The sequence below is a fragment of the Aethalodelphis obliquidens genome, unplaced genomic scaffold (assembly GCF_003676395.1).
Source record: "Aethalodelphis obliquidens isolate GAN/ISIS:26980383/991018 unplaced genomic scaffold, ASM367639v1 scaffold14, whole genome shotgun sequence".
NCBI lineage: Eukaryota > Metazoa > Chordata > Mammalia > Artiodactyla > Delphinidae > Aethalodelphis > Aethalodelphis obliquidens.
The window spans coordinates 32654745-32681972 of NW_020837958.1; the positions used below are offsets into that span (position 1 = coordinate 32654745).

At 43.2% G+C, this 27228-nt stretch overlaps 1 protein-coding gene across 6 annotated transcripts in view; it reads right to left on the bottom strand.

The window, feature by feature from the left end:
• Positions 1–27228, bottom strand: part of TEAD1 (TEA domain transcription factor 1) — a 262078-nt gene that overhangs the window by 225725 nt on the left and 9125 nt on the right. Inside the window, exon 2 of one of the 6 annotated variants that reach the window (XM_027115345.1) lies at positions 14183–14312. The exons of 4 other annotated variants lie outside the window; for them this stretch is intronic. In XM_027115345.1, the coding sequence (XP_026971146.1) occupies positions 14183–14233 (51 nt within the window). In that variant the 5' untranslated portion in view covers positions 14234–14312. Of the gene's footprint in view, positions 1–14182; positions 14313–26078; positions 26202–27228 lie in introns of all 6 variants that reach the window. One more of the 6 variants, XM_027115353.1, reaches the window with a different exon arrangement.

Sequence of the window (27228 nt, forward strand, 5' to 3'; positions counted from 1 at the left end):
AAATGTAGAATAAAGTCCTAGTTTGACACTATATTAAACAGTATGGTGAGGAACATACTCATACAAATCTTTCCTTAGGATAAATTATATGAAGTAGAACTGCCAGGTCATAGAATATGCACATTTGACCTTATAATCCCTGTTGTCAAAATTCCCTCCAGAAAAGTTATGTGGACCCCGACCAGTAATATATAAAATTCCACCATCACCCCACCTCAACAAAGGGTGGTTTTTTTTTTGATCAATAGAGTTAATGCCTTCAGCAGGATAAAATCTCTGACCCTTGGCACCAATTCATACTCACCTCACCAACTCTGCCTCTTCAAGAAAAGCAGGCATTAATTCTATTCTGGACCAGGGTTCAAGAGCCTTACCAAGGTTAACTCTGGGCTGCACTAGAGGCACACATAACTGCACAGACCTCAGGTGAAGACCACTATTCCACAGAGAGGTCCTTAGCTCTGGGCTCTAACCACAAAGCAAAGGGATCACAGGTAGGATCCCTCGTCAGTATACAGAGAGCCTGTAGCTTCTGCAAGACAGACCCTCATGAAGGAGCAGCTGTGCAGCAAGTATGTATACCCCCGCTCATCATTCTTGTCTTCTGAGGGACTCTGGGAACTGCGACAGCAGAGCTAGAGCCAAGAGCATTTACAGTAAGTCCCCTACATACGAGCGAGTTCCATTCCGAGAGCACATTCGAAAGTTCAATTTGTTCATAAGTCCAACTGTTAGCCTAGGTACCCAACTAACAAAATCGGCTGTATAGTACTGTACTGTAATAGGTTTATAATACTTTTCACACAAATAATACATAAAAAACAAACACAAAAAATAAAGAAAAAACTTTTAATCTTACAGTACAGTATCTTGAAAAGTTCAGTAGTACAGTACAACAGCTGACATACAGGGGCTGGCATCGAGTGAACAGGCAAGAAGAGTTACTGACTACAGGAGGGAGAGGAGGTGGGAGATGGCAGAGCTGAAGGATCATCAGCAATAGGAGACGGGGGGTGGGGGGGCGCAAGCTGCAATTTCATTCTTCATTAATATACTTTCAGTATGAACACGGATCAACACTTGGAGCATCAAAACTTTTTATTTTTTTGAAGAATATTTCTACAATTCTTCCCTGCCTTCTTCAATAGAGTTCACTAGACAGAAGCATGTTTCTTAAGGATCACAGTCATACCATGAAGACCCACAGGGGTGTTGACCACTCAAAACAACAGGGCAATGAGGGCTAAAGAACCCCAGTTTAATATACTTTTTAAATGTGTCTACTATTGAGTTTGTCTCTTCCCATACTATCAGCTATCAGCTTCTCTCTCTCCAGCAGATGCCCCCTCTCTACTTCAGAGCCATAAATGGTCCCCTCCAGCCATTTATGCTATGGGGAGCAGTAATTAAGTAGGTTAGAATTACAAATACATTAAGAACAAACAGAGCATAGAAATCACCTCTGAGTGATGCAGCTAAGCTTGGGGAGGTCACTGTGAGTGAAGCAGTTAAGTTCTGGTGCACAGACTTTGTGAAAACTCATTCAAGAGCCATCATTACATTGAATATGTGCCTTAAAATGGCTTGCAGAGAACTCTATCACATCCTTGGAGGGAGGGATTTTGTTTTTGACACATAGAGGCAGGGAGCTGGTTGGCCGCCAAAGGAAAAAGCATGAGGAGGAGTGGGAGGGTGATCCTAAGGTCTTGGGTCCAGTGTTTTCAAAAGAACACATCAACTGCTTTCCTCCACAGAAAATGAGAGGATCATCCAGGCACACAAGCACAGCACCGCAAGTATACAAGTCTTCTGCCGGCATGCTACTGCTAACAAAAAAAAGTGTCGCAAATGTTGTTATTCCTTTCCCTTACTTAAGCTTTCTAGAAAACCTCCAGATGGCCAACAATCTAGAGCCAACAGGTTTTACAAACCAAAACTCTCCTCCTAGGCACAGCCACTGAGATCTACAAGTGTCACATGGCCTGTGCTGGGGTCAAGGTCAAGAGATGACCTTGGGCCAATCATATGCCCTTTCTCAGCTTAGTTTTCCCATCAGCATAAAATGGGGATGACACCTGCTCTTCTCTGGGAAAAGAGGGCCGTCGTGGGGAGTGTGAGGAGATACAGCTGTGGCCACCACGAGTCGGCCAGGCTGCCCCTCCCACTCAAGCCTGCAAGAACTGCAGGACACGTGCATGGGGAGCACCACACCTGGTCCGGCCACACCAGAGGATCTTGAGAGTCCTAGAAGGAGCCAGGTAGGAAAGGGGCTCAATGACAAGTTTCCAATTCAACACAGCAGGCTGCAGCCCAGAAGCTCCACCGTCTGCTTTAGAAATATCTTGGCAATGGTTTTTAACAGCAGAATCACCCTCTGTCAAAGGAAACCTTACATATACCCCCAATATATAAAACAGATAAAAAGTGGTATTTGGGGCTTCCCAGGTGGCGCAGTGGTTGAGAGTCCGCCTGCCGATGCAGGGGACGCGGGTTCGTGCCCCAGTCTGGGAAGATCCCACATGCCACGGAGCGGCTGGGCCGGTGAGCCATGGCCGCTGAGCCTGCGCGTCCAGAGCCTGTGCTCCACACGGGAGAGCCCACAACAGTGAGAGGCCCGTGTACCGCAAAAAAAAAAAAAAAAAGTGGTATTTGAATTTCTTAATTATTTAATTTATAGTATTTATTTATTATAAATACAGTGAGGCTGCTCTCATGAACATAAGATTAAATTACAAATGAAACATCTAATATATTTCCCTTTTATTTTTCTGACAGTATAAGAAATATAAAGCAGGAATACAAAATCCTGATTCTCAAATAGTGCAAATGGTATCTACTTAGCCTTTTACTTGCAGCCTCAAGAATCCATTCAATTAAACTAACCAGAAACCTAAACTTAGGACAATAAGAATTTTTTTTTTTTTTTTTTTGGCTGCGCTGGGTCTTTGTTGCTGCACGCAGGCTTCCTCTAGTTGCGGCGAGTGGGGGCTACTATCCTTTGCAGTGCACGGGCTACTCATTGCGGTGGTTTCTCTTTTTGCAGAGCACAGGCTCTAGGCACACGGGCTTCAGTAGTTGCAGCATGCAGGCTCAGTAGCTGTGGTGCACGGGCTTAGCTGCTCCACAGAATGTGGGATCTTCCCGGACCAGGGCTCAAACCTGTGTCCCCTGCATTGGCAGGTGGATTCTCAACCACTGTGCCACCAGGGAAGTCCCTAGGAAATTTTTATTTCAAGTTGGATTACATTTCTTATTAGGAAATGTTCAGTTTGGAGGGAGGTGAAGAATGGTTTCACTGGCCAGTTTAAGCTTTTATGTGTGGAGGAAAGCACTGTTAAAATGTATCTTGGAACATAATTCAACGTTCAAATGAGGTCAGCTCTAAAAATCCCCAGATACTTGGTACCAGGCTCTGACAGATATTTATGCAAAATTTCAAGAGTCAAATTTATTTTGTTTCACACACTAAGTTCAAACTAAGTTTCGACTTCATCACTGACATTCTACCAGCCTTTGTGAATACGCACAGTGAGAACACAAGCCCGTATTGCCTAATGGAACTCATTCAATTTATTGTAAAAGTTTCAACAAGATACACAAGCGAGGGTACCAAATTATATTTGAGAGATTTAGGTAATGGAGTTTGTCAGCCAATGTAAAAAAGTGATTTATTACCTCATTTGAAATATCTGGAGCTCAACCTTTCCTTGCGTGGTCAACAAACTCTAGTATGAAAAAGTAAACTCCTAAGAATTATTATCCACACCATTACAAATAACTCATAAAAATAAAAAGATAATATCTTAGAATAATGCCCACACTGTATATTACACACATAGCATCGCTCTAAGAGGTTACCTACTGAATGAGCAGTTTTGTATGTACAACACACAACTTTTGGTAACAGCTGGTATACAAACCAGCCCTTCGGCAATTTTGCTGCCATTGTTATCACAGTATTAAGATGAAATTTTCTTCACTTCTGTGTGTCAAGTACTTGAAAGAACTGGTCTTTCTCATGTTTGCCTGGATAAACACATACAAGTGCAAGCAAAACGTTGACAATTGCACCACCCACACTTCCGCTGAGGTACATCATAAGAGCATTCATCATACAGCCCCAGCACTTTCATTAAACGGGGAGCATTTGGTTCTCTCTGTATGCATCACTCTACGACGACACTAACCACCTTCACAGAGTATTGTGAGGTGAGGACTGGGAAGCTACAAGTACGTGTTCCACGTCAGGTTGAAACTTGGTGGAATTCTACGATGCTTAAGAACAGGGTAAACCCTTGGGATCTAGGAACATGTGAGGAGACACACAAGACCTGCTGATTCCCCGAGAGCTGCTGTCAGCTCAGCTCCTGCCTCAGCCCTCAAGCCAAGCAACAAATGCAGCTTCAAGAGCGGTGCAGAAGTGCAGTACATCCCACCCTTCTTCCCTCCTTCCCAGAGGATGGAGGCTCACTCCATTCATCCACTCACTCACACATTAATTTGGTCAACCTGCAGACATCCACTGGATGTCTACTTCGCAAGGCATATGCATGGTGTATGTTTCCATTCACATAAATTTAATTATATTTTATTTTGGAGAGTTCCTCAATACCCTTAAAAGTAACCTGAAGATACCCAAAATGAGTGACCATCACCAGAACCAGGACTCACTTCTGTTAACCAAACAGGTACAGCACTTGGCAAATGTTAACCATTTCTATCACATCCAAATACTTTGACTTGTGCAAGCGTGCTTTTGAGCTTCTGTGTGCCAGGCAGGATACACAGATAAGATCCAGTTCCTGCCCTCAAGGGGCTCAGAGGGAGGGAATGGAGTAAACCCAAGATACAGAGGACAATGTGATAAATGCAAAGGCAGAGTAACAGTATGGGGGACTAGGGGAAAGGAAAGAAGGCTTAGTTACATTATCCTAAAGGAACCGGGAAGGCTTCTGTGAAATGCTGTACATTCTTCTCTTTAGAGAGAAGCAAGAGCTGAACAAAAGCAAGAACATATCCCAGGTAGATGCAGGAGGAAGAGAAGGCACGGAGGCAGAAGAGACAGTTGAGTGTGGCTGAAACAGGAATAATGGGTGGGAGTGGCTGGCCAGGAGGCTGGGAGGGAACACCAAGACTTTCTCATCAGCAGGCTTAATATGATTCAGGTCGCCTGGTCTCAGACACCTCAATCATCTGTAAAGTGGAAAGAGTAGCTCCTCCAGCAAATTCCACATACCAAATTGAGTGGTCACACCGCATTCTCCCTGTGCTTGGCAGGAGGCTTGGCCAATACATACATCATCTTCCTCTGGTCTAGGTACATGGAGGGGAGCTCCCAAAACAAACCAATCACAATGCCGACTCAGCCATAATAGAAGATAAATATAATACATGTCTCTGACTTGGCAGGAGTCGAGTTCCTCTAACATAAGTCTTTCCATGCTCTAAAATCCATGCAGTTTTTTAAAAGTACGCCCAAGGCCACTCTGCTTCCAGGGGATTTGGGGTTTTAGCCAATTTGCTTATAAGATGGCTGTGCAAATTTGCACCACCCCATGAGCCTGGGTTTGAAATGGAGGGGAGGATCTCAGCTATAACAGGGAAGACTTTTAATAAAGAGCAGAACCCAGAGCCCATGCAATAGAGAGCTGCTCTTGCAGGTGAACCCACGCGGGGCACTGCTCACCCAGCTCTCCAAGCGATGCAGTAACCAAATCCCACTGGCCCCAAATTCACTCCCTTCACAGATACATTCTGAATGCCTATTATATGCAAAGTACCACGGAGACCATAAAGGTGTGCAAGCCACAGCCCGAGCCCTGAAAGGGCTTACAGCCTAGGAGGAAGGACACCTACAAAAGCCAGTAAAGGGACTTCCCTGGTGGTCCAGTAGTTAATTTAAGACTCCACGCTTCCACTGCGAGGGGCGCGGGTTTGATCCCTGGTTGGGGAACTAAGATCCCGCATGCTGCGTGGTGCAGCAAAAAATAATAATAATAAAAGCCAGTAAAACATGCTGGATGGTGAAAGTGCCATTAAGACCTTGACGGGCCAAAGGAAGTAAAGGTCCCTTCTGGTAAAGAAGGAAGAGACTTCCTGAAGGAGGTAGCTGCAGAGAAATGGAGGAGGTTTTCAACACAAAACGGTTGGAAAAGGTGCTCCTCTTTTCTGAGCCCTTGCTATGCATCACTTCAATCCCACAACAAACCAGTGTGCCAGGTGATACCGCAGGGACTGGGCATGGAAATCCTGGTGAGCACAATGTCACACACATCATGGGTGGTAGAGCCCTCGTTCTCTGCTACAGAAAGCCTTTCTGGTAGAGGGAGTGGCATGAGTACAGCCGGTATGGGATATGAGAAGAATCCAATATGTTGGAAGGACACATTGTAGGCCATCCGGCTGGAAAGGTACACTGAAACCACACAGCAGGGGCCTCATCTACCTGGCCTTAGGAGAATGTGTTTGTTGACTGGGTGATGAAGTACGTAGGGAAGAAGAAGCTTTGGAGAAACAAGAGTCCAGGATCAGGCACAGCGGCTAAGCCACTGGAGCCAGCCAGCTCCGACCTTGTGGACAAGGTCTTTAACTTCTGTGTGCCTCCACTTTCTCATCTATTAGATGGGGATGATAATACTACCTAATTCACAGAATTGTGACACTAAATGAATTTGCAAAGCAATAAGAATAATGCCACCCATAAAAACTGCTATAGAAGTGTCACTGGATAATGATGGTGATGATGAAGCAGCCTTAATTAACCAGATGAGACATCCTGAAGTTGGGATATTATCTCAGAGATGACTAGAGTAATCCAGACAAGAGAAAGGATGGTAGCAGCTACGGGGAGGGGGGGCGAGGGGAGGGGGGGAGAGGAAGTCAGCGATCTGAGAGATCAGAGAACTCGAAAGGGGAGGAGAGGGTTGCAGCCTGGGAGAAAAGCAGTGCTGCTGGAGGGGCTGCTCAGCCATAAAAGCACTTGGCAAAGACTCAGAGGACTCTTTGCTAGACTGCAATCCTTACACACCCAGGGGCAGTCCTCAGAGCCTCAAATCTTCCATCTCGAAAACGGAGCCAACAATCCTTACTCTTTCTATTCTCAGCATTGTCATGAGGAGCTAATAGGGCAATGGATTTGGCCACAGGATGTTAAGACATAATGCACTGTACAGGTGGGAGGCATGAGTTGGGACAAGGGACTAGTCTGGGGAATGAGCCCAAGGAAAGAAAGACACTCTACTCAACCTTGTCCATGATGTTCCCAGAGAGTAAGACTGAGGGGCAATTCCAACATCCTCGCCCTGCACAGCTACCGGCTGGTACCAGCCCAGGACCAGGGACACCTGAGGCTGCCACGGCACTGAGGGTAGAACACACAAAGGTTCAAGGGGCAGACCCCCAGTGCCGACAGCAGAATTCACCACTCCAGGGCACACCAGGTATAAAAGAAGCCCATAGAAAACCCAGCTGGCTCTACCTCCTCCAGCTCTCCAGTTACAAAGCCTGTAAGCAGATCAAAAGAAGGGTTCCAGAGCCAGCCAGGGATGGGGAGGAGAAAACCAGCCCCTGTGGGCTGCAGCAGGCAGCCCCCCCAGCAGTTTGTCTTCCATTAAAGCCAAGTGTTTGTTTACATTTCCTGCAACATCTTGTCACTTTCTGGATAGGATTTCTTACAGAAACTCATCTTTTTCATGTTGAGTGTAGTCTACAGAGTCCAGGAGACCATAAAGAGCAGCAGCTCGCATACCCTGTTTAAGTTCTCTTTATTTTAGCTTCGGGAGGAACTCAGGAGCCCCAGCCCTGAGTCTCTTCTCCAGCAGACCGTGCGCCTCCCTATCACATCATTCACCACAGAAGACTGGGACGGTGTCCTTAACACAACTCTCTCCCTCCCACTACCCTGGAGTTCCTTGAAGTTTCCTGAACTAGCCTAGAGTTCTCATCCTTCTCTGAGTCCCCACCACCCAACACAGACCCTAGCATATAATGAATTGAAATGTCACCCCATCCTTTGGAATCCAAAAGCAGTGAGAACCCACAGGCACAACCTGCTCCAAATACTCAACTTTGCCCCTTACTCAGAAGTCTTTTAATATAGCAGCACCTCATGTCTTCAAGCCTCCCTGTTTGGTTTTCCAAAAACCTGACTTCCGAGGTCAAAGGAAAGGCCTAATTTAGATTTGTGACCTTAGCCTGTGTTTCATTTTACAGTTTTGATTTGTTTGATACAGGTTGTGGAGAAGTAAAAGCCCTTATCACTCCAAAATACAGTTACCAAATACAAACCACTCGAGAACAGGGCCTTCTCCCTTCAACCAACTTTTTCGGCTGACTTTTAACAGTTTTAAAGTTGATAAGCTAGAGGAAGCGCTTTATTTAAAGAAAGAAAAAACGATCTAAGTAAACAGTTCCCAGAGTTCTCTAAGAATTTAGACTCAAAGAACACAATCTGTCTACACAAGGATAAATGCAGTTTTATTAAAGAAAACACAGCGGGCTTACATACACTCTTCAAACAGTGTACACTGTCCACACGAAGAAGCAAACAAATTCAAAGCGAGTGGAACAGGGTCATCAGTGGGGAAGTACCATGGTTTTTCGCTCGAAAGCTGAACCACAAGGCAGGCAAGTGTTACAGACAGACTTTCTCAGGGTATCTCGAATGGAGCTCAAGGAGATGACCACAGAATCATGCGGTGGAGCTACTGTGATGGTTTTCAAAATAATTTTTATTGAAGAAACAATCAACTGAACTACTTATAATCTGCAAAGCCAAGCCCCTTGGCACCAAATGTGTTAAAAGCCTCCAATAGCACTGGAGTTTCGATTTATTCCAAATATAGACCTGAAATCACAAACTACAGAGCCAAAGCCGCAGTGTTTTAAATGACTGACCAACTCCATCGAAATATCCCACACTTCTCATTTCAGAGTGAGGGGGAAATAAATGAGAGTCAAGAAACACAATTTCTAGAAATTCTTCCATCATAGGAGGGAAAGCCTGAAAGATCCGTGTGGCTTTTAAGAAAGCCAGCAAAAAACTAGGACATACGCAAAAGTTATTTCCACTGCACACTGCACACTACAGATAAAACGTCACTTTTCCAACAAGTTTAAAATACACGGTGTGTTTAGAGTTTGATTTTTCTCTCACTACTTGAGCTTTTGTCAAGCACCTGGATGTTAAGAGTTATAAAAATGAATGAAGGGGCTTCCCTGGTGGCACAGTGGTTAAGAATCCACCTGCCAATGCAGGGGACACGGGTTCAATCCCTGGTCCGGGAAGATCCCACATGCCGCGGAGCAACTAAGCCCATGCGCCACAACTACTGAGCCCGTGAGCCACAACTACTGAGCCCGTGTGCCACAACTACTGAGCCCGCACACCTAGAGCCCGTGCTCCGCAACAAGGGAAGCTACCGCAATGAGGAGCCCGCGCACTGCAACGAAGAGTAGCCCCCCACTCGCTGCGACTAGAGAAAGCCCATGTGCAGCAGTGAAGACCTAACGCAGCCAAAAATAAATAAATAAAATAAATTTGTTTTCAAAAAAAAAAATGAATGAAGATTCTGTTCCTGCCCATAAGGTGCTCACAAGTTGGGTATTTGTACCCAAAGCGAAAGGGTTTAATAAATAGATGATACGAATTTCAGTAAGGGACTTTTAGTAACAGAAAAAAGGTCCAAAGTTCTTTGCAGCAATATTTTATTTCCCCTAGTTAAAGAAAAAAAAAATTAACCTAACCAGAATGATCTATTAGACAGACGCTGCTAAACACAAAGTGGTGGGATGTGACCGGGTGCATTAATTTACCAAAGGACTGGCCGGTGACGAGACCTGCACTAGCTATCGATCACCATCAATCTCCACGCTTCACTGTGACTTTCTACCACTTCGTCAACTTTCATAGATTAAAACACTCCAGGCCAGTCCTTGATTCATTTGGTAGATAACTACTGCTTCCCCTCAAAAACCACATATTCACTTTAATCCATTTGAATAATTTCTCAAACTATGGGCTGAATTCTAACTGGGATCCAAGTCCAGACCATCCCACATGAAGCTAATCTTCAACTAGAGGGCCAGAAGCTCTGGTTACTGGGATTTCACTCATTCCAGCTCATTTAACAAATATTTATTGAGCATCAACTGCCAGGAATTTTCTAAGCACTGAGCAATTCCACTGGAAAATAAAACAGACATGGAACCTTCCCTTGTGGGGCTTACAATCTAGCAGTCAGAGCATCAACAAATGAATTTTATTGAGGGAAAGGAACATGATTCAGGATAACAGGCAGCTGGGCTGGGGAAGAGACGGGATAGGCACCCACCATATAGGATGGTTAGTTAGAGTTTCTATGAAGACAAAACCCTACAGAAGATACATCCTTAAAACTTGCAAAACACCTGTTACAAAGGTTGGTGTGACTGTTACTGAAAAAATTTTCTGAATAACTAGTATATATAATTTAGAAAAGACAAAATTATGTTTAATAATAGAATGAGGCTAAACTAATCTATAAACTTAATAGAACCCCAATAAAAATCGTTTCTGAAAAATTTTTTGACTAGACAAAGTGCATCTAAAAGTGTAAACAGATAAACACACCTGTGAAAAAAGCCAGGAAAAAATCTTAAAGAAGAAAGTGATGAAAAAGTGAGTAGCTGAATTATACAGCAAAACCCCTCTCACAGAGCTATGGTAATTAAAGCTCCAGGTAGATAATGGAGCACATGTGAATTTAGTTTACCGATCTATAGAGAAAAGAGTCAATGAATTGTGTTAGGACAAGACAAGCATTAAGTTAAAAGGTTGGGATCTCTACCTCACTCTTTCTACCATACCAAACAAAATCTAGACATATTCAACTATGTAAAGTATATTATGACTTCATTTTTTTAATGTGTAAGACATTTTTCCAATAATTTCAGGATAAGATGGTCTTTTGCATGCAAATGAAAAACCTAGAAACCATAAAGGAAGAGTTGATAAATTTGATGTAAGATTAATTTCTGCATGGAAAGTTATGTAACAGGGAAAGTCAAAAGGCAAATGACAAACTGGGAAAGAATATGTGCAACTACCCCACCCTACAGCCCCCTGACGTTTCGCTGGGACATTAGCAGTGCTTCTCAAATTTTAATGTGCATACTCTTCACCTGGAATCTTGTTAAAGTCAAGATTCTAATTTGGCAGGCCTGGAGTGGGGGTCTCAGGGTCTGCATCTCTAACAGGCTCCCGGGAATACCAAGTAGCTAAATTTTACAGAACTTTTCAAATTAAAGAGACATGGGGCCAGAACTGAGTGGGGCTCAGATACCTCATAAGAATCACTTGGGAAAGTTTCAGAACCTTGGTCCAAACTTCACCATTGGACATTCTGATTTAGAAGATCTAAGGTGAACAGGAAGAGTCAGTATTTTCTTTTTTTAACTCCCCAGGTGACAAAGATATTCAGCCTGGTTTGAAATCCAGTGGACAAGATCGTCTGAGTCCCTTCCTGCTCTTTTCTGTGCTCTGAATACTACAGAGAGACATGTTTGAACTGGTAGTTCAAACTTCTTTCCCACCCCCAGACCTCCCTCCCCTACCCACACATCACCTTCCTGCAGCCTTGTCCTAACATATTCTCCTCTCACAACAAAGGCTGACAAAAGTACAGGAGCACAGCAAAGGAGGCCCACAGCATGGTTAAGTGGCATCCCAGTGATGGTTTACCCAGTCGCTGTTTAACCAGTTATTATTGGCTGCGTGATCCTGGGTTAGCCTCCTAACCTCCTGGACTGTATTTCCTCACTTATACAAACCAAGTCGTTGTGAGGGTTTAAATAAATTAATCTATTGAAAGAACTGTGTAAATTGTAAAACATCATGTAAACATTAGATGTTTTTACTAGATGTGACATTGGGAACATACTTGTCTAAATCTGAACCCCCTCATGTCCACGTCCCAACAAATTTCTACATTGCCCCCCTTTCCAATCCCTTCTCAATTTAAAGAAAAAAAAAAATTCTCCAGGTTTCCACTTTCTAAACATACAAACTAAACACTATGAACAAAACAGGTAGAACATAAATACTAAAAACAGAACTACCATATGACCCAGCAATTCCACTCCTGGGCATACAACCGAAAAACACTAACTGGAAAAGATACATGCACCCCAATGTTCATAACAGCATTATTTGCAATTGCCAAGACATGGAAGCAACCTAAGTATCCATCGACAGATGAGTGGATAAAGAAGATGTGGTATGTGTGCGTATACACACATACAATGGAATACTACTACTCAGCCATAAAAAAAAAAGAATGAAATTTTGCCGTTTGCAACAAGGTGGATGGACTTGAAGGGCATTACGCTAAGTGAAATAAGTCAGAGAAAGACAAATACTGTATGATCTCACTTATATGTGAAATCTAAAAAATACAACAAACTAGTGACTATAACAGAAAAGAAAGACTCACAGACATAGAGAGCAAACTGGTGGTTACCAGTGGGGAGAGGGAAGGGGGCAGGGGCAGTATAGGGGTAGGGGATTAAGAGGTACAAACTATCATGTATAAAATAAGCTACAAGGATATATTGCACAACATGGGGAATACAGCCAATATTTTATAATAACTATAGATGGAGTATAACCTTTAAAAACTGTGAATCACTTTCTTATATAATATTATACCTTAATTATATGTCAATCAAAAAAAAAGGAGGAAACATTTCCAAACTTTCTCAGTTAAAAAAAAAAAACAAACCCGCAGGTAGAACGTGTTATATCAAGCCTAAACTAAAAATGGCTTCAAATCTGTAAAAGATGCCAACAAATACTGCATATGTCTCCTAATGTACATGGTAAGGGTTTTCCAAAACAAATTCTATCCTCTTCAACAACTTCTACTTTGCTATTTCTAAATGTTAAGTCTCACCTAAATCTTCCTCCCTGCTCATTTATATTGCCACCCCCAATGCCCCCCAATCTGGGGAACAGCAGATGAAGCAGGCCTTTTGTTTCTGACACCATCCCCAGGGGCACACACACACACATCTTATAGGTCTCCTCAAGAGAGGCGTTTGCCATTTAATCCATTTGCTAATAAAATGAACCTGGAAGGTTCCCTGACCGAGGAAGCTTGATGCACGTGCACATATACACACTGGATTTATCATCAGGAAGCATTTGGCAAAGGCCACTGAGCACATGCTTTTCCACACTGATCAGAGACGGCAGGGGAGGAAGTGAAGGGTGGCGCCACTAGGCAGGACACCCAGGTCTAATGACACACCTGGCCTGCCTCCTTCCAGGTGCTCAGCCACCAGAACTCCTCAGTGCCCCAGGGTATGACTGGAAAAATTCCTCACCTGCCACATTTGAACCAAGCCACCGTACAACCTAAACCACATGGCAAACCAGGCAGCAGAAAGGCCTACATAAGGCCTGGAAACGTTCCAGTCTGAAACACAGGTTAGGAGGGTAATCCTATTGTTACTACCTGCTTAGCTCCCTCAGACAGAATCCATACTGGAGAACTGGGTCCAGGACAGCAGCCCTGCCTTGCAGACCAAGCAGAAGCTGTGTGCTATCACACTGAGTAGGGCCTCTCCAGAACACCACACAGGGCTTACTTCCCAGCAAACTAGTCGGCCAGAGACCATTTGGTTTCAATTAACAGAAACCCACTCCCACTAACCTAAGGAAAAAAAAAAAAGAAGGGTAGGGGAACGTGGGTTCATTATAAGGCCAAGGGGTCTATCAGATGACCCCGAATCAGGAACTGCAGCCAGCCCTCATGGGAAATGGAAACCAGGAAATGGAAAACCATCCGGAAATGAGACTATTCCCAAGGTCTCTCATCTCCTCCTCTGCACAACAGCTTTGTTGTTTTCTCTCTGCAAATCAGTTTTAATTCTATGCTTCTGTGTACCCATGGGTCAAACATCTACTCCCCAGTTAGCTTTTCCCTGAACTGTAGGGTGAGCATCAAAGACCAACTAGGATTGCTGTCTCAATCCCAAAAGATTCAGGAGAGAGAGTTCAACTCAGCTTGGATCAGACAGCCCCCTTCGATCCAAACATCAGAGAGAAGGTGGGTAAGTTGGTCTAACTATAGAGGATATCTACCTGTCTGGCACAATTACAAAAAATGACAATATAAATGACAACAGCTTAATGAACTCTGACCTTTGTTAAAGCCACAAGGTTTCCAAAGGTACCATCTTGTCTTCTTATCATCACTCCAAGGAAGCACAGCTGTACAGCCAGATCCTCAAATAACAGATAAATGTCTTCTTTGTAGTTTGCCTGTTGGTTGCTTGGGTCGGAGAAAAAAAGCACTTTGTTGTTATCAAATAGGAATTTATTTCTGGTTCCTCCTTTCCTCTTTACAGGAGGGTTCTCGGCAGGAATCTTGCCTGGAAACAGGCAGAACCCGGCAGTACACAAAAATGTCCTTGAATCATGAATACAGAGGTAGGGGAGAGACACAGTCATGGTAGAGAAATACACACACAGAACTAAAGCCTTCTGGGGCAGGCATACTAAAAATAATTTTCCATAGGAAGAATCTGTTCGGTGTAAAGGTTAAGCAAGGCTCCTTCCTTCCTTACAAAAGCGTCTGGGTTTTTCATAAAGTAGACCCAAAGAGTCCATCAGTGGGGGGTCTACTTCACCTAGAGCAACAAACACATTCCTCCCAGATCATGGGCTGCTCTGTGTGGTTGCTAATAAGATAATCTGTTACAGGAGGCTTACAAATCCATTTACATTGATTTTAATTAATGAATCAATCCCTGAGCCTGAACAACTTGGTCCAGAGAGGGTAAGCAATTCAAGATTCAATCTGCACTCCCAGCCTGAAAGCTACCTTAAAAAGAAATTAACTCTCAGATCAATGCAGGACAAATAAAAATAATTGGGTTTGTATCTCTTACAACATAAGAAAAAATCTCTTCCAAGTTTAGACAGTTACTCTTCACACATTAATAAGGGAAATATATTTTCAGTGATTTCCTAACAAACTCACCTAGGATTAAGCGGTTTTTTTGGACAAGCCTGAAATCTAGAAAACCAAAGTCAGATATTATGACTCTCAGTCCAGCCTCTGAAGTGAAGATGAGTCCACCTTTCTCAAAAACTCATCAGAACCTCTCAGCTCAGACTGAAGTTGAATAGAGAATTACCCAAATACAAACGACCAGTAAGAACAAAGTGGCATCCACCAGCCTGGCTGTGCTCTGAATCAGCCAGGCTTCATTAAGAAGGCAGGCAAACTTTTGCATTTGCTTTTACTTTATCCTTTACAAAGGCTGAAATAGAATTTGACCTTTCTGAGCTATCGCTAACTATGAATTGGAAACAAGCTCAATTTAAAAGACAGCATCAATATGTGACCGCTCATAGGTTCATTTTTCTCTTCTCTTTCCTCATCTTTTTTTCACAGGGTTTATCTACCCACTCTATTTTTAGACTCCTATCAGAACTTCCAATGACTCCATGTAAACCTAGTGGAAAAAAGTCTAGTTTCAGTCCCACTTTCTCAAATCCTCCAGCTGGCCAACACCAATTAGCATCGGAGAAGAACATTAGAGTTAATAACTGAAAACGCATCACACTCAATTTTAATTTTTTTTAAGATGGAAAAAGTTCATAAACTCACCAGCAAACCATAAAGCAGCAGAGAGACACCAGCCTGAGTCTGCCCCCACTTATGAAGGCAGACAAGGGGGGGCTGCTCATAAAAGAGAATAAATACATACAGGGTGTGGAGACCCATGACTTTGGGAGGCAGCATTTCACATTTCTCCCTCACTCTTTACAATATTTAATAAAAGAGTTATCAAATTGATTTTGAAGTCTGTAAGACTGGCCTGAAACACTGCAAAAGGAATTAAAAAAAAAAAAAGACCCTGTACATAAGGAAGTAAACTGCAAGAAAAAGCAAGAGCAAGAGAGCCAGAGCTCGGGGCAGGCTGGCACTCGTGTGTTCTCTCCCTCCCTCCATCCCTCCCTCCCTCCTTCCCTTTCTTTCTCTCTCTCCCTTCTCTGTCTCCCGACTAGGCGAACAAAACAAAAGAAGTTGATACTTCAGCTATTCATATGGACTCCAGAGCTTTCCGCCCCTAATGTCTGCTTGCATGCCCTCAAGTTTTAGGATTCACTGGACGCTTAACTAAAGCTCCCTGAAACATTTCCTGTGCATTTCTGGGGGCACCTCGGCGGACCCAGCCAGCTGCCTTTCCTGGCTGAGTTGCGCAGGGCAGGGTATGCCAATGCAGCCTGACATTCAGAGCAAGACCACAAATTATAAACAGTTTCAGTAAATTGACTTGAGTGTCTTTGTTCCTCAGACATACATCTTTCTACCACTTACAAAGGCAGGCAGCAGAACCTAACCACCAATGCGACTATAGCCAGGACTGGGAAAGGAAGTTATTGAAGCCTGGATTTCCTGCTTTTGCTTGTAGCCAAGAACTATGAGGCTTGTAGTGGTTTCAGGAACTGACTCATCTAATGATTCATGGATAAGATACTGCTTTTAATACGTTTCTGACCCTAAGACTCAGGAACTTGAAAACCAATCTGAACCTAGGCTTCACTCTTATTTGCAAATGACTATTCACAGCAAAATAAACAGGAGGACAATGGTTAATGAAACAATGAAAACATCACACCAAGGGCAGGAAAAGCAGAATGTGGACGCCACATTTGAAGCCATGATCAAAAGCCTAATCTGTGGGCTGTGACTTGATAGCATCCAAACTTCCCAAAAGTGAATAACAGGTGGGATGAGGTTTATTTTTAGATATCATTCCCCTAGATGTAAAAATAGATTTAGCACAGCAATGTTTTAATTCAGGCGCATCTGGGGTTGTGACTCCAAATACCCAAGATGGAAAGCGGCATGTGGCTCTAAATTTAACTGCTACAGTTGCAAACCAGGGAAAGAGTTCAGGGTTAGCTGACCAATGAGTAATGGGTAAGAAAGGACTCATGGTGGAACTCACTCTCTTAAATCATCCTCTACAGGAAGACTGCAACTCAGTATTTCCACCCATCCTCTGACCAGTCTTCTCTTTCCCCCCTCCACACACACGCACACACAGGCACATCAGTCCTGAAAAGCAAAACTCTCTAAAAGTAGAGTCAGAAGCTGGCACCTCTAGCTGCTCCCCGTAGCAGCCCCATAGATTCATTCATCATCAAGAAAGCCCACTAGTGAGAAGTTTTCAAGCCTCCCTGGCCCACCAATCCTTGGGTGTTCCTTGCCCCTCCCCCTAGGGGCATTAAGAACAGGACCAGTTTCAGGGGTGGCTTTCAAACCGTTTACAGGTTTCAACACCAGTCCAGTCACACAGAGGGAAGGGGGAAAAGAAGACAAAAATGGCAGGGGGGAGGGGGAGGGGGGCCATGGGGGATGGAAGAAGCAGTAAGACCAGTTGACCAGGCAAGGCCAAAGTGCAAGGGCTGCCTGGCAGGCCCTGCCCAGCTGGGCTCCTCCAACAGATTTACTGACATGACGTCAGTGGCTCCAGTCCAGCTTTTCTTTGGTAGCTTTTACCACTTGCCTCCCCTGTGTTAGGGAGCCACAGGACCATAAAGAAAATTCCCGTTGTGAAACGAGTTTAACCTCGGGGCACAGACGCCTGCCTGTAAATTATAGGGCTCCTCACCCTCTCTCTGTGCCCCTGGAGGAAGGGGAAGGGAATAAACCCCTACTCTACTGTACTTTCCTTAACACAGAGGAACCATTAAACGAAGCTTGCTGCCTTTAAAAAAAAAGGGGGGGGGGGCGGTGGGAAGGGGTGTGGTAGGGATATTAAATGAGTATACAAAGTTTCACAGGACAGGATGCTGGTTAATTTCTCAGGGATGGCATGAATGGTGATAATTTCAGTACTACTCACTCATTCTGTTGTGAGGCTGTGTTGGCTGGACTGTGAACGCATACGGCTTTGTTTCACCAACAAAACAAAAAAGTATTACTGAAACTGAAACTTCAGGCCTGAATGGAACCTCTGAGGAGAGACCACTGTAGATGTATTTAAAATGAGATTTTCGTTTGGCCTAAGTGCATATTCTGTGACGCACCAACAGGGGCATCAAACAATCTCCAAAAAGCAAAGACAGAAATTACTAAAAATAAGTCTAATAGGAGACTCATTAAACAAAAAACACTCATTTTAGACTTAAAGGCTTACTATTGTATTCCCACAACAGCAGAAGAGCCGTGTTCCATCTAGGACTCCAGTGCATACAGCTGCCTAAAACCAGAGCTTTAAAATTTTTTAGCTTATAAAAATAATGTGTTAGTGATAAACTCTTTAAATGAGTGAGAGATTAAATATATTCTATTTTAAACACTTTAGGAGAGAAAGGTACAAAACTTAATTCAACCAGTATTTATTCAAACACATGTGTGTAAATTGACCCCAACAATATCATCAAAATACAGCTTGCAGTCTGAATGGCTCAGAGCGGTCTTAAGATAAGGAATCTCTCACCTTCTGGTTATTTAAACAAGGCACAGAACAAACCATCAGGGAGACAGGACTGAAAGCAATGATTAAAGTCTTCCGTGAAGCCTAAATTAATGTGAGCTTTGGCCTTCAAGATGAGAGTCAAGCCATGAACTGTCCTGGGGGAATTCAGTTTGGCCTTTTTCGTAGGGGAGAAAAGGACACGATGACAAGCACAAGAGTGGAAATGGCAGAATGAGAGCCAAAGGGGCCAAACATGAGACAAGTGTGCAAGGAAAGTTTTTATCATGGACCAAAAAGTTGACATGGTAGGTGGGATCCATTTCTGAAGGGGGCGAGGGGTGTGTGACAGAGACCCTACCCAAGTTGTAGCTCTGAAATAGCATTTCCCACTAAAAGAAACCAAGCTCTGTGGAAATGGTTCATTCTAACTCCAAGAATACAAAAGACACAGGATAGCAAGGAAGCTGCTATCAATAAGGGTCACATCAAAAGGACACAGGAGCCAACTAAAGAAATTCTCACTGCCCAAAGATTGTACAATTTGAGCATCAATAGGAAGAGGAAACTACACAGAGTCAAAAACATTGGACAGGGCTTCCCTGGCGGCGCAGCGGTTGGGAGTCCGCCTGCCGATGCAGGGGACACGGGTTCGTGCCCCGGTCTGGGAAGATCCCACATGCTGTGGAGCGGCTGGGCCCATGAGCCATGGCCGCTGAGCCTGTGCGTCCAGAGGCTGTGCTCCGCAGCGGGAGAGGCCGCAGCAATGAGAGGCCCGCGTATCGCCAAAAAAAAAAAAAAAAAACTGACAATTTTAAATCCACGATTGCATAATGATATTCAAACAAACAAACAAACAAAAGAAACCACATACCTGCCTTTTCTGTACAACTATATGCCAGGTTAACCAAACAATTGATGATAGAAAGTTTCTATGAGTATTTTGGCTAATAAATGAAGTAAGAATGAGAGGACTGGAATATGACCAGTTTACGAAGCCCATATGAAACAACAGATACAGGTAGAGATCATAAATCAGTGGCTAACACACAAAGAAAGAGACAACTGGACATCACGTGCCTCCTGGTGGATTGCTAGTTATGGAATATTCCTGCCTTAAAAAACAAAAAACATTAAACCTCAAACAGACCAAGCTTCTAGGTCTAAATTCCAATTTATAGGAGATACAGAGGATAGTGGAGCATGATAAACAGCACTAAGAGAATGCAACTGCAAAATCCAGAATGAGCGAGAAACTCGACAAGAGAAATAGGCTTTTGTAAACACATCACCCGCAAGGGGGAATAAAGGAGGGAAGAGATCTTCAAAGAGTTTTAAGAAACAGAACAACCAAAGATAACCTTTGATCTTGTTTGGACCCTGATTTAAACAAACCAACTATGGAAAAACAGTGATGAGACAATCAAGGAAAAACTGAAGAGCCACTAGATATTTTACATTAAGGAATTATTATTAAAATATTGGCGTGATGATATTACAGTTGGTGTTTTTTAAAAAGAGTTATATTTTTAAAATACATACTAAACCTTTACAGATAAAATGGTATGGCATCTGGGATTGTTTCAAAATAATCTAGTGGAAAAGGAACCCGGGATTTAGAAGAAACAAGAATGGCCACGGGGTGATGATTGTTGCTAAGTCATGATGGTCCAGGGACGTTCACGGCCCTCTACTATACTGAACTTTTCATAATAAAAATTTTAAAAATCTAAAATAAATAAAAATAAGGCACTGCTCCTGTCCCCCTCCTTCAAAAAGACAGAAAGATGCTAAGAGAAGAGATACTTGGCACTCTAAGTCATGGCTACTTAGAGTAGCCGTAATTATAATCAGCAGATAACGTTAATGAGACACTCTGCCAGGCATCGTGCTAACCCTCACTATAAACCATGAGAAGGGCACTACTATGTCCATTTTACAGGTGAGAAACTGGGGTTCAAAAAAAATAAAGAGGTTGCCCAAGGTCAAACAGGTAAGTGGAAGAAATGTATGTAATTCCACAAATTCAAAAATGTAATGAGAATCAGGATGAGTTATGTCTTTGCAAAATAGTTACCGGAAGTGCCGGTAACTCCCTAAGTCAAGAGATCCGACGCTTTCCAATGTGAAAAACAGCAGAATCAAGAAGTGGTGCTTTGCTGATGACGATTTTTGGTGAAACCCAGGAAACTGAAGGGGCAGTCTCTTTAAGATCTCAAAGTGATAAAAGCAGAGGAGAAAGGGTGAAAAAAGTGGACGGCACATGTGTGTGTCTGTGTGTGTGTGAAAATATGAAAGCAAAAGGGAAATTGTCTGAAGAGAGAAAAACAACAGAGCAGGAAATCCAGCAAGAAGGGAAGCTGGAAAAAAGCTTAAAACTAAACCCAAAGGAGGAAGATGGAAAAGCAAATAAATGAGCTCCTGTCAGACTGGTCCATTCTGGTTAGGACAAAACCCTCAGGATCTTGGACAGAGAACTGGAGGACAGAGGAAGCAGGAGACTTCAGAATGGGTTGGGGCAACCAATGGAGAAGCTCACTGTGGGCCATTCGCCATACTCCATCATTTTACTTATTCTTTTTATTTTCATTTTTCAGATAAGGAGACAGAGGCCCAGAGAGACTAAATAATTTTCCCCAAGACCTCTCAGCCAATAAGCAGAACTGGGACTGGAACCTGGGTCTGACTTCAAAGCCACGCTTTTATATTTGCTTAATATATATAGCACTAGAGAGATCTACACAACGTTAGGGCAACACCAAAATGGCCAACAGCAGAGGTACCCAAAAGGCACTGGGAAATATATGACAACTCTAAGAAGGGGGCAAACCAGTACAGGGAAGGAGGGGAAGACAGGAGCACAAGTCCTAGAAACTGGCCATCAGTGCCCCAGCCCCTTTTGGCCCAGAGTCAGCAGAATTAGGTGAACAAGAGTAAGACAGTATCAACTATTCCACAACCTTCCACTAAAAACGAACCATGACATCAAAGATGGGTAGCAACCCCATTAGCAATCCCATTTCAAAGTCCCTGCTGTCTATTTCAGAGACCTGATTATTAAGGGCTCTGAAGAAAGCAGTTAACTCCCTTTTCCCTTCTGCCCCTGCCACTGTCCATCACACATCACTGCCTAAAACATATTTCCAGCTGGTCACCTGGGTGGGGAGGGGAGAAATTCACCCCATCTCCCTAGTTCCCAAGTACTCCCAAAGGTCATCTACCTAAAAACCCTACCCCCAACATGAAGGCATTTCCATATCCAGGCCTTCCGGGTGGTAGAGGGGGCTAACTTACTCTGCCTGCAGGCCAACAAGAGCACATTCCAAAGGAAAACCAGATAAACTGGCAGGTCCAGTTCCAGGCTTCCAAACCAGATCAGCTTCTTGCCAGAGCCCCCAACACAGCTATAGAGCAGTTTAGATCAACCCAGTCCCCAGATAGCCTCTCATTTTCATATAACCAGTCTGAGAGGTGAGGTGTTCTGGGTCCCCACAGTCTTTGAAGACTGACACCAAAGTGGGGAGGTGAATCTTGCCCCCTCACAAGAAGATGAACGACTAGGGTGGGGCAGGAAAGGCTTGAGTGGGTCACACCTAACATCTTAGGACCTTAGCCACAGGTTTGTTTTGAAAATAGAGTAAAATGGGCCACCAAGAACACAAAACAAAATAAAGTATTAAGTAGTCTGCCTTTTCTGCACAAATACACCAAAAGAGGGGAAGTCTACCTTTGTTTCAATGTCACAATCTAAACACCATTCAAATGCCACAGGTGACTTAATAGGCAGTCTTTTTCAGCCTGGCAGCCGTGAAGTCACACAGATCTAGGAACTGGCTTCAAATTTTGGTCCCCATTGCACTGGCTGTGTGACCTTGGGCAGGTTACTAAACCTCTCTGAGATTCACTTTCTTCAACCACAAATAAAGCTCTCAGGTTTAAATTAAGGTAATGCTGAAGAATGGGCTTAAGACAGAACCTGGCCTGTCAGCCTTCCTTTCTTATCCAAATTCTCCCAGGGTGGCCTGGGAATTAGCACAACTGAGAGAAGAGGTATGGAATAGACTCAGCAGTACTGCTCCTCCTCCATAAAAGGGAAGGGAGTGTGGGGTTGTGGACGGGATGGCTCAGATAACAACACTGCTCCAGGACCTTTTGGCCTAAGGCTCTCACATTTTATCTCTTTAATCTAAAGCTAGGCTCAAAAGCAGGCTGGATCATCTTACCAGAAAGGGAAAGCAAAGATTTTCAAGTGACTTGCCCAAGGTCACAGGGAGAGCCAAGACCAAGGGCTATCCAACCCACACAGCTGGAAGTGGAGGGACCAAGACCCCAGCCCTAGGAAGACCCTCAAATGCCTTCTCCCAGTGAACCACCCCAACAAGGAAATAGTTCTCCCAATTCTCAACAGCAAAGGCCAGAAGCCATTCTTTCAAACTGAACACCTGCCCAAGTTACTGCCTAGAGCACATGATAAAATAACTAAATGAATAGTGTTGTTAAGAGAACCACCTGGAATTGAGCAGTGTCATTACAATTATTTTTGGTTTTAGGCAAAGTACTAAAATTTCTTAAATTTCTAAGATTCCACTCCATTTTCCCTCTGTATCCACAGGTTCCAAATCCACATTCAACCAACCTCGAATCGAAACTATCTGAGAAAAAAAAAAATTTCCAGGAAAGTCAAAAAAACCAAAACGTGAATATGCCACAAGCTGGTATCTATTAACATTTAGTATTTACACCGTATTTACAACTATTCACGTGGCATTTACATTGTATTAGGTATTATAAGTAATCTATACAGATAATTTAAAGTATACTGGAGGATGTGTGTAAATTACATACAAATAACTACACCGTTTTACATAAGGGACTTGAGCATCCGAGGATTTGGGTATCTGCAGAGGTCCTGGAACCAATCCCCTGTGGATACTGGGTCCGGGTCCAATGTATTTCGGCACATCATAGGACATCATTACAGTCTCCCAAACAACAAAGATAAGCAAGTTTGAAACTAAGAATGTCAAGAGAGCCAAAACTACAGGTTTTAAAATCTGTAATCTGAAATCCCCAGATTTCACACAGTACAAAGCTTTCAGAATTCCACTGGGAAAAACTTCTAAATTGAACTTTGCAAGTCCGAAAGGAAATGAACCAGTGCTGAATCATTCCCATGAATGATGAGACACTTTTTTTAATTCGTTATGAATTGATCCACAGAATAGCAGAGGGTTTGAAACAATTTGGTTGAAACTAGCACAGGTTTATAGGAAAAGTTGTTCTCTGAAACTCCCCTCTATTGAAGCTCAGAAACAGCCTGGGATGCTGCAAGAATAACACTGTTATGAGCTCAATATCAGGGTACCTCAAAAGTCCCCTGCTTGAGATTTTTCTCTCTATTCTGCTTAATTAGAGAGTCAGCCAGTTTCCTCAACAGTTCCTATTCGTAGGATGACCATATCACTTATCTTCCAAACTGGGACATTTTGACAGTAAAAGAGGGCGCGATTAAGGGCTGCGCCACAAGCAGCCCAAACCAGGACTGCACCAGGCCAGAAGTTACACAGCCACAAGGAATGGTAGAGAACAATCCTTTAGAAATACAAGTGGATAAAAACTACCACAAACAGTTATTATGAGGAAGACAGTGTGCATCTGGTGGGAGGACCCAGCAATAAATTAAAAGTTAAAATTAAGAAAAAAATGGGCAGGGGGGAGGGGAGATGCCAGAGGGAGGACATATGGGGATATATGTATATGTACAGCTGATTCACTTTGTTATACAGCAGAAACTAACATACCATTGTGAAGCAATTATACTCCAATAGCGATGTTTTACAAAAAGAAAAAAGAAGAAAATGGGCAGAGTAGAACCTGAAACTCGGAGGTATAAATTAACCTATGCTGGGTTCAACTTTTCACCATCTTAAATCAACTTAAATCAGATTCGATACTTAACTTGTGGCCTCACGTGCCTTCCAGGTCTCCCTCCCTCGTGATCTCCTAGTTTATTTATCTTTTATGATTTAGTCCACAGGCTGTTTAAAGTGTAAGCCATACGGGGCGGTTAACATAGTCAACGTTTATCATTAAGGAGCAAGTCATCCCACATTACTGAAGTTATTCTTTCTTAAGTAAAAACACCTTCCACTGTAGATACTTCTAATGGATACCTTTAGGCTCCGCACTAAAACCAGTAAACTAGCAGAGATGTAAACCCTTATTATTAGGTCATTGCTCTGAATATCAATCTTAAATCACTTGACCAGCAAAACAAATGTACCACCGTGTGAGGAGTGCTGGGAGTACCGTGCTCCATCTTTTTCTATGAGATATAATTCACATACCCTTTTAAAAGTATAATTCAGTGACTTTTAGTAGATTCACAGGTTGTAAACCATTTTTTTTAATCTACCTTTCTCCCCTCTTCAACTATCAGTCTGCCTGCCTCTAAAAGCCTTTATTTCCCAACTAGTCTCCTCATCTCTCTTAACAATTTTTAACCTCAATTTTTAATTTAAACTAGGAAACCAGATTAACACACAGTTCTATATACCCCGGTTAAGAAGACATGAGCAAAAATGCAGGTGGTCCTCAGCCTAGGCTCACACAAAGCAGTCTTAACTGCTCAAACCAGTCACTGGGAGTGGCCCCGCTCTGAAAACACGGGGACATGGACACACCCTGAAGTGTACCTGGGTGTCAAGTGGAGCATGACCAGCCTAGGGCCTCTGGCTTTGAAAACACAGGTTTCTACCCACCAGCATCCAGAAAGTATTCAGCTCATCTGCCCAGGAAGTACCTTAGTACTAACCCAACTTAGACACTCACCTGGGACTAACAAACATTCTCTTAAAATAGGCAAATATACTGGCAGAGGGATGGTCTGCCATTCACACATGAGTGTGAATTATTATTTGAATTATATTTAAGGCCCAGAGAAAGGAATCTGATGAGAGGGGCAGAGATTTAACTCCAGAGCTTGGAGTACTTGGAGGAATAGGATAAGTCTTAACAGCAGTCACACCTGCAGCTCTAGCCTACTGAGCTAGCTCTTATCTACATTATTATCACAGCCCTTCAAGGTGGGTAACACACCAGCCCATTTTCCAGATGAGGAAACTGAGGGCACAGAGAAGTTAAGCAGTCTGCCTCTAAACAGGTTAAGAGGTGCGATTAGGCCAGCAAAGGTATGGGGAGGTACCTCTCTGCCTCTTGTTCTCTCACACCCAGAGTTGATGCCCTCAGAACTCCAGCAGGGATTCCTCAATAATGGCTTTACCAACAGGTCCAGGGCCTTGAGCATAGCTTCTCTATGAAAAGATGAGTTCCATACAAACACCTTGGAAAAGAACTTTCAGAACCCAATCCCAAAGTTGGGAGAGTGGCTTCCAAGCAAGAACCTAAGGAAGACATTTCCTTTCGAGTGGATATAGGTGCACCATGCTACCCATCTTTGGAAGCATTCCCATTTAACTGGTATTACCATTTGGCAAGGAATGACCTCAGATATTGCGTATTTACTGATGGATTTCCTCTACTTTATGAATCAGGGATGGTTCAAAGAGATAAATGGTCTAGGACTTTACGGGACGCCTCACCTCTCCTGGATTTCAATCATTCGCCCGAGACCATAAGTCTGGCTCTTCTTAGCAACTGCTTCAGCCTCGGGTGTTCTTCGAGAGTCAACGTCCAGGCTGACCTGGCAGGAACTCCAGGGAGACCTGGTGTACAAGATAGCACATGAAGCTGCTGTTTGCTGAGCATGTATTATGTGCCGGGCACACAGGAGGCATTCTATGAAAATGTACAGATGGGGACACGGAGGCTCAGAGAGGAAGTAATTTGTCCAAGGGTACAGAACAAGTGTGGCTGCGCCAAGAGTCGCACTGAGGTGTGTCCGACTCCAAACCTGTGCTTTTAAACCTATGTTATTATCCTGCCTTTTTCCAAACCAGAATCAGGAAGCTTCCAGCTCCCCACAACCAGACCCCACCCTCCCTTTTGCTTCTTTCATTAACTGTTCATAGTCAAGTTTTAGATCTATACCGGCTCACGACTGGCAAGGAAACTTCTTTATTAGTATTTTAGGGTTGAGTTCATTACTCTGGAGAGTATTTAGGGGGTGGGGGAGATGTTTGTTTGTTTATTTAACAACTTAGTCCCACTCTAATCCCAAAACGGCATCTGGTCAAAAAAATAAAATTAAAAAAAAAACAAAAACGCTTTCCCTTCAAGGCCCAATTCCAACATCACTTCCTCTACAAAGGTTTCTTTAGTCTCCACCACTGGGAAACACAACTCTTTGGATATATCATGAGCACTTACCCCACTGGATTTCTTTTTTCCCCTTTATTCTGATATTACCTAAGAAAATGTATGTTCCTGAAAACTACAAATGTGTAAAAATGAAAGCCCCTCCCCTTCCCAATCCACTCCCTCAAAGCAACCCATCAATGATGTATAATCTCCCAGATCCTTTTGGAAAGAGATGCAAACATATTTCATCAACATTTCATCAACTCTAAGACACCAGTGATTGTTAAATGCAGTATGACTTTATTTCTAAGAAATACTGTTGCAAAACACGTTGCCAGAGCACAGCCTTATCACTTAGAGACTGTATTTTATAAATATTGAAACTTTATCATATGTCAATCTTATGCAGATATAAAAAGGAAACTATATGAGCAAACAAAAGTGGGTAAGATATACTAAAACAACTTCTCAGAGAGATCAACATCCATGCTT